This window comes from Pollachius pollachius (assembly GCF_949987615.1).
Source record: "Pollachius pollachius genome assembly, chromosome: 15".
NCBI classification, from domain to species: Eukaryota; Metazoa; Chordata; class Actinopteri; order Gadiformes; family Gadidae; genus Pollachius; species Pollachius pollachius.
In genome coordinates this window covers 637,190-645,893 of record NC_136948.1, presented here as the reverse complement: position 1 = coordinate 645,893, position 8,704 = coordinate 637,190, and the positions used below count along the sequence as shown (strand labels likewise).

The 8,704-nt window shown below is 47.2% G+C and overlaps 1 protein-coding gene across 3 annotated transcripts in view; it reads left to right on the top strand.

Annotated features, from left to right (window-relative positions):
• Positions 1 to 535: 535 nt before the first annotated feature.
• nrxn3a (neurexin 3a) overlaps positions 536 to 8,704 on the top strand; it is a gene marked incomplete at its 3' end in the record, with an annotated part of 139,230 nt that continues 131,061 nt past the window's right edge. For all 3 annotated transcript variants that reach the window (XM_079752065.1, XM_079752066.1, XM_079752064.1), the window contains exon 1: positions 536 to 652. In XM_079752065.1, coding sequence (XP_079608191.1) covers positions 551 to 652 — 102 coding nt within the window. In that variant the 5' untranslated portion in view covers positions 536 to 550. The remainder of the gene's footprint in view (positions 653 to 8,704) is intronic.

Below are 8,704 nucleotides of genomic sequence, written 5' to 3'. Positions count from 1 at the left end.
TCAATCAATCATTCAATCAATCAACCAACCAATCAATTATTCAATCAATCAGTCAACCGAACAACCAAACAACCAACCAATCAACTAATCAATTAATTGAAGGTCATGGGGTCATTGGCCGACTCTAAGGTCATGGGGTCATTGTCTGACTCTAAGGTCATGGGGTCATTGGCTGACTCTAAGGTCATGGGGTCATTGGCCTGCTCTAAGGTCATGGGGTCATTGGCCCACTCTAAGGTCATGGGGTCATTGGCCTGCTCTAAGTTCATTGGCCCACTCTAAGGTCATGGGGTCATTGGCCCACTCTAAGGTCATGGGGTCATTGGCCTGCTCTAAGGTCATTGGCCCACTCTAAGGTCATGGGGTCATTGGCCTGCTCTAAGGTCATGGGGTCATTGGCCTGCTCTAAGGTGATGGGGTCATTGGCCTGCTCTAAGGTCATTGGCCCACTCTAAGGTCATGGGGTCATGGACTCTTCCCCTGTTGCCAGGTGACGATCTCGGTGGACGGGATCCTGACCACCACGGGGTACACCCAGGAGGACTACACCATGCTGGGCTCCGACGACTTCTTTTACGTGGGGGGCAGCCCCAGCACCGCTGACCTGCCCGGCTCCCCGGTCAGCAACAACTTCATGGGCTGTCTGAAGGAGGTACTGTGTTAACCCTAACCCTAACCTGGTGACCCGTCATGGTAACCCTAACCCTAACCTGTTGACTCGGTTAGGTTAACCCTAACCCTAACCTGGTGACCCGTCATGGTAACCCTAACCTGTTGACCCGGTCACGGTAACCCTAACCCTAACCTGGTGACCCGGTTAGGTTAACCCTAACCCTAACCTGGTGACCCCGTCATGGTAACCCTAACCCTAACCTGTTCACCCGGTCATGTTAACCCTAACCTGTTGACCCGGTCATGGTAACCCTAACCCTAACCTGTTGACCCGGTCATGGTTACCCTAACCCTAACCCGTTGACCCGGTTATTTGCAGTTGATTTGCACAAAACAAATAGAAAGTTGCCATGTTTGGATTGGCTGTTGAACTGCTCTAAACGCTGCGGTTTACACAGGGTAAATAAAGTCATTTTGAATTTTGAGGCCCTTAGTTTTGTAACTTGGGAGTGTTTGCTTTGTGGTCGTAAAGAGATCACTATTCACAGTAAGATTTTCACCATGTTGTTTAGGGCCTAGCTTCCCCTGTTGGGCTGGCGTCGGAGGGCTGCAGGTACTCAAGCCTCAGGCTAACCCTGCCCAATCTTGGAAAGCTTTAATTCACACTATAGGACCCAATAGCCTGTTATTACTACGGGCAGATGCGTAAAGTCGCTATGATGAAACAGAATCAGAGCTTGAGGGACCAACATTGCCCGAAACTTCCAATAAATCTGGACTCAATTCTACAATAGGGATATATTTCACTTGGGTGTCTGAGTTACTGTCTGATATGAATGCTCCTCCCTCTACTGAAATAGAGGGAGTACTGACCCTAATGTCAGTACTGCCTCTATTGATATAGAGGCAGTACTGACATTAGGGTCAGTACTCCCTCTATTGATATAGAGGGAGTACTGACCCTAATGTCAGTACTCCCTCTATTGATATAGCGGGAGTACTGACCCTAAGGCCAGTCCTCTATTGATATAGAGGTAGTACTGACCCTAATGTCAGTACTACCTCTATTGATATAGAGGGAGTACTGAGCCTAATGTCAGTACTACCTCTATTGATATAGAGGGAGTACTGACCCTAATGTCAGTACTACCTCTATTGATATAGAGGGAGTACTGAGCCTAATGTCAGTACTCCCTCTATATCAATAGAGGGAGGAGCATTAGGCTCAGTACTCCCTCTATATCAATAGAGGGAGTACTGACATGAGGCTCTCTCTCACCCTGATGGTGGGGATGTGTGTTGGCCAGGCCCGCATCGGTCTCTCATCAGAGATTGATGGCGTCTCTGGCGCTTATTTGGCAGCGTGTTTTTCTGGGTCTTAGATTCATGTCTCATGAGGGAGTTGTGTTGTGTTTGTTTGATTAGGCCAATTGTGTCATCATCTTCGGGAATTGCGATGTGGTCGTCCTTACGATCCACTGGGAGTTTAGTCTCTGACATGACGTGAAGGAAGAGGAACTGCAGATTGGTTGAGAGTAACGGCAAAACGTGGATGATCTATTCTTGGTTTTCGTATTTGTTTGATATTTTTCTTGGTATGAGTCAATTTTGACTTTAACATTGATATGCTTGCACAGACATGCATTAACTCACATGCATATAGAGTCACACACACACATGTACACACACACACACACACACACACACACACACACACACACACACACACACACACACACACACACACACACAAGTTATATGGGTGTACACACCCGTACACTGTCCCCTCAAGCTGCTGATGTCATTTCTTGGTGCTTGGCTTATGGCTGGTACTGCAGTGTAGCAGCAGGGATCTGGCTGTTACTGTCACACACACACAAACACACACACACAGACACACACACACACACAGACACACACACACACACACAGACACACACACAGACACAGACACACACACACACACGCACACACAGGGACACACACAGGCACACACACACACACACACACACACAAACAGACATTGTCACACGCACATGCACTGAACCGTTGAGGAAGATTAGAGATAGATTCAACATATGGAGGCTTCCAATTCTGTGATGCACAAATTAGCACACACACATACGCACACGCACACACGCACACGCACGCACGCACACGCACGCACACGCACATAAACATGAATTTGCTGGCGTCACATGGATCCCAGCCAGAGAGCAGGAAGAGGTACAGACGCCATTTTAATCCCCCTTTGGCCTACTTCCTGTTTGGGACCACGCGCCACTGGCACACACACACACACACACCACACACACACACACACACACACACACACACACACACACACACACACAAACACACACACACACACACACACACAAGCATATGTATTTATTTGTGTATACATCCGAGTCATTCATAGGCTGCTGGCAACAAAAAGCATGTGGATGTGTGCAGTGGCCGGAGGTTGTTCAATGCATCGAGAGGAAACTGGACCAGAGAATGAGAGACACAGAGGGCACAGCAGTAGCACCCATCGAGGTCCTGGTGGACCGTGAGTGGGGCTGACACCATGAGGCTCCCGCTGGGCTGCTGGCGCTCACTGGGCCTGGATCACAGAGCTCCTATTGGCTGAGGCTACGCAGGCCTCCACCAGTCACGCTCCCCTGCCCTGGGTGGAGTGGAGGGAGGGGACTCACGGCTTTTCTATCGGGGTTTTGTTTATTTTTTATTGATTGAGATTGAGCTAACATGAGCGCCTAAGGCTGCCTTTGCAATGCAGTGGGTTCCCTTGTTCTTGTGGTCCAAAGGTGAGACTATAGTGCGAACACCATTGACATACATTGTGTGGTTGTAACTTGTACCTGTGTGTACCTTACTTACCAACAAACTGTCTGAGGAAATGATAGATGCTTAGCTCATCACCCTCACTATTCCACACTACTCCTCTATCTATGTGGAAAAGTGAAAACATATATTATGTACACACATCTTATATAAAAGGCATGTATGTCAGTAATGAATCACTAAACTGTCTCTGCTTGAGACTAAAGTGGTTTTAAAAGGCCCTTCTAGACCGCTGGTGTCTGTCCTCGTCCAGATTTGATAAAAGGAACCTTTGGTAATGAGCCCAGCCCTAACTCCTAAAGTCAGCGTCCTTCTCACCCAGATGAACTTTGACTTTGTGGACTTTGAGTCTTTCTGTGCCTGAAGTCGAACTCCCTGTGGAGTCAGAGGAACGTCGGCCTGCCACTGGTTCTTTCTCCACTTTCTGATGATTGCCTTGCATTCACAACATAACACAGTGGATAGCACACAATGCATGCCCAGCTACACACACACACACACACACACACACACACACACACACACACACACACACACACACACACACACACATGCACGCATGTACACACATACACACAGACAAACACATACACGCACACACACACACACACACACACACACACATGCACGCATGTACACACATACACACAGACAAACACATACACACGCACACACACACACACACACACACACACACACACACACACACCCTCTCTTTTCTCTCTGCCATTATAGCTAATTTGCCGGCTGCCAATGCTCTTGTCCCTGCCATCCAGTGCGCAGCATTCTAGATAAACGTTTTGTTGCCATGGCGCCGGCTGTGGTCACCCCAGTCGTTGGCTGCTGGGAGGCCCTGTGATTATGCCTTACATAAGCCATCAATTATGAAGAGCCTACATCTCAGGGCCTACAAAGGACATAATGGCCTGCATAGTACAAAATTGGCATAATTATCATTGTCATTAAGTGCCCATCCCCCAACCCTGTCCCCTTCCCAAAAGATATTTAAAGTCACACCTGCCCGTTGCACACATCGTCCTCCGACGCAGAAGGACGGTTGACCTGGGTCGGAGAGGTACGACAAATTCACGCAGGTCAGGTTTGGTTAAAATCACATCTATAGTATTACAATTTTTCACTTGAAGGGATACGATTCTTGTTGTCAACATAAAAATTGTTACAAATTGCAACAAAACAAAGCACTGGCAGTAATTTTCAGAGCATGGGAGAGGCAGAAATTCAGTGGGGCAGAACTTTGATATTTTAAGCTCCAATGCCCCCCGTTGGAAGGAATATTATATTATGAAACATCTATAGAGACACAAGGCCAAAATGTTCAGAAACACATAGTTAGATGAGCGGATAATCACATTTAATACAGGCTCACACACCTCTTTCATTAGGAGTTGAGCATTTATTGGATTTTACTGCCAATGTCTTTCTTGAGTATTGCACTTGACGCCTGAGGGAAGTCTGACACCCTGTGGTCAATACTGTTCACTGCAACACTTGCTTTTCCGGTTCTCCAGACAATATATACAAACATAGATACAAACAGGGAATACACTAATATGCACCATTTTATTTTATTTGAATATCTGTAAACATAAAGGTGTGTGTGTGTGTGTGTGTGCGTTTTTGTGTGTGTCTGTGAGGGGTTAAGTGTCTGGCCTGCGCTCTGCAGTGGCCTGGCAACCAATCCTTCTTGGAGAGACACAGTGGTCACACACACACACACACACACACACACACACACACACACACACACACACACACACACACACACACACACACACACACACACACACACACACCAGAGAGCAGTGGGCAGTAGAGATTTATGGGTGAAGAAGCGGACAGCCAGAGATGATTAATGTGTGCAGCCAAGTTCCTACGCACACACACACACACACACACACACACACACACACACACACACACAAACACACACCAAGCAACATACACACACACAAACACACAAACACACACACACCAATCAACACACACACACACCAAGCAACACACACACACACACACACCAAGCAACACATACACACACACACACACACACACACACACACACACACACACAAAGACGCACACAAACCAAGCAACACACACACACACACAGACACACACACACACAGACACACACAGACACACACACCAAGCAACACACACACACACACCAAGCAAAACACACACACACACACACCAAGCAACACACACACACGCACACACCAAGCAACACACACACTCACGCACCAAGCAACACACAGACACACACACACCAAGCAACACACGCACACACACATATGCACACTAGACATGTTTAATCCAGGTATCTATACGGGGACAAGACAATATTTACTCTTTTAGCAACGCGCACGCACAGATGCACGCAATCACGCACATACATTCATACAGACACCCATATATAACATGTGACGGTCGACATGCGAACGTGTGTATTGAACGATGATGAAATCACTAATTGCAACACAGAACTTCAGTCTTGTCAGAGTCCTTTGGTGTTGATTAAAGGCTGTTGTGTTGTTCTGCTGTGGGCTGTTGTGTTGTTCTGCTGTGGGCTGTTGTGTTGTTCTGCTGTGGGCTGTTGTGTTGTTCTGCTGTGGGCTGTTGTGTTGCTCTGCTGTGGGCTGTTGTGTTGTTCTGCTGTGGGCTGTTGTGTTGTTCTGCTGTGGGCTGTGGTGTTGTTCTGCTGTGGGCTGTTGTGTTGTTCTGCTGTGGGCTGTTGTGTTGTTCTGCTGTGGGCTGTTGTGTTGCTCTGCTGTGGGCTGTTGTTTTGTTCTGCTGTGGGCTGTTGTGTTGTTCTGCTGTGGGCTGTTGTGTTGTTCTGCTGTGGGCTGTTGTGTTGTTCTGCTGTGGGCTGTTGTGCTGTTCTGCTGTGGGCTGTTGTGTTGTTCTGCTGTGGGCTGTGGTGTTGTTCTGCTGTAGGCTGTGGTGTTGTTCTGCTGTAGGCTGTTGTGTTGTTCTGCTGTGAGCTGTTGTGTTGTGTTGTTGCGTTGTTGCATTATGTTGTTGTGTTGTTCTTAAAGCTTGAGAACGATACTCAAGACTTGGATGATTGTTGATTTGTATTCAGACTTGGGAATCAGCACAAACAATGATATTTATTGTAAGCATACAATGCATGCTGTTTTATAGAATCTCATGTTTACACAAAGAGACACACAAACAGACACACAAACAAGTGACCTTATGGGGTCCTTGGGACCTTGGGAATTAATTTGGGAGCTTTCTCAGCGGCGCAAGTTCAGGTGCATTACCTGAGTGTTACCTATACACACACACGCACGCACATGCACACGCACGCACACACACACACACACACACACACACACACACACACACACACACACACACTCTCTCTCGCTCTCTCTCCCTGTCTCTCTCCCTCTCTCTCCCTGTCTCTCTCTCTCTGTGTTCTCTCTCTCTCTCTGTCTGTTCTCTCTCTCTCTCTCTCTCTCTCTCTCTCTCTCTCTCTCTCTCTCTCTCTCTCTCTCTCGCTCTCTCTCTCTCTCTCTGCCGGTTTCCGTATCGATGGTTGAGGAATCTGATCCGATTGTTTATTCACAAATACATGGAAGATTGCGGACCAGAACTCTTACTCCAGATTTGATGATATGGTGTTGTCTTTTCCCACCATATGACACCTTATGGCACAAAATGGTGAAATAAATTATATTCAAACCCTACATTTTAAAAGATCAAAAGGCTTCAGTCTTTGGTAACATAAATCTATATGTCATAAATCTATGTATCTGTAGGAGAGTGTGATGGGGTTCAGTAGAAGTGCACAGTGATCTGGAGGGGATGAGTGAGATGGGGTTCAGTAGAAGTGCACAGTGATCTGGAGGGGATGAGTGTGATGGGGTTCAGTAGAAGTGCACAGTGATCTGGAGGGGATGAGTGAGATGGGGTTCAGTAGAAGTGCACAGTGATCTGGAGGGGATGAGTGTGATGGGGTTCAGTAGAAGTGCACAGTGATCTGGAGGGGATGAGTGTGATGGGGTTCAGTAGAAGTGCACAGTGATCTGGAGGGGATGAGTGTGATGGGGTTCAGTAGAAGTGCACAGTGATCTGGAGGGGATGAGTGTGATGGGGTTCAGTAGAAGTGCACAGTGATCTGGAGGGGATGAGTGTGATGGGGTTCAGTAGAAGAGGCTGGAGATAAGGACGCGGGGTCTACATGGAGGTGATGAGAAAGCAGGATTTTGACGCCTCCACAAGTTTAAAATAATGCAATGACCAAAGAAAAGACCCACTCATTTCAAACTTCTGAGGTCCATATAGCTTGTTCAACAAGAATACACACACTCCAAACACCTACTCGTACCATCCTCTTCTAAGTAGCAGGTTTTCACAGCCTCTCTCCAAGTGCACTCACCGCAGAGCGAGACTGCCAGGCGACAAATCGTTTTCTCATGTGCTCATGAAGACGAAATTAACTCAACATGATCAAACACCACCCATATACCGTTGAACATGCTGTTAAGTCCTCTATGAACAGGCTGCATCGTTAACCATCTGTTCAGTGCATTCAAAACATCAGAGCAGATGAACAAACCAAGACCTCTGAAAAGATGTGTCTGTGTACACGTACATGCGTGCATTTATGTGTATCTGCAAATGCCTGTGTGTGTGTGTGTGTGTGTGTGTGTGTGTGTGTGTGTGTGTGTGTGTGCATGCTCCGTTACAGCAGAAGACACTAAAGTAAGGTTCTGTGCTCAGTTTGTCAGAGCAGGAAGACATTAAGGAGGTCATGTTGGCGCGTCTCGTGGAGTCTGAAGGTCCTCCACACAGACTCCATTAAGCTCTGCCTGAGCGTCGACAGCACGCCGCTGTGCTGCTCTCCTTCTTCACGAATGCAAGACGTGCACGTGGTGGCAGTGGTGATGGTGCGATGGTTACGGGTGTGTGTGTGTGTGTGTGTGTGTGTGTGTGGCTGTGTTTATTTTGATCAAGTCTTAGTGCTTGTAGGAACACGATGTCGGTAAAGCATGGTGTTAAATTCCCAGCAAGCTTTTTTAAATTGAAATTAGACGATTTAGGATCAGTGTCACACATGCACACGCAGGCCAGAACACACGCGGACACATTCTGATCATTAATCACAGACGTCATTCTGATCATTAATCACAGACGTCATTCTGATCATTAATCACAGACCTCTGCTGCCTGCATTGAGCTTTAAGAGCAGTAAAAGTAAACACAATTATTG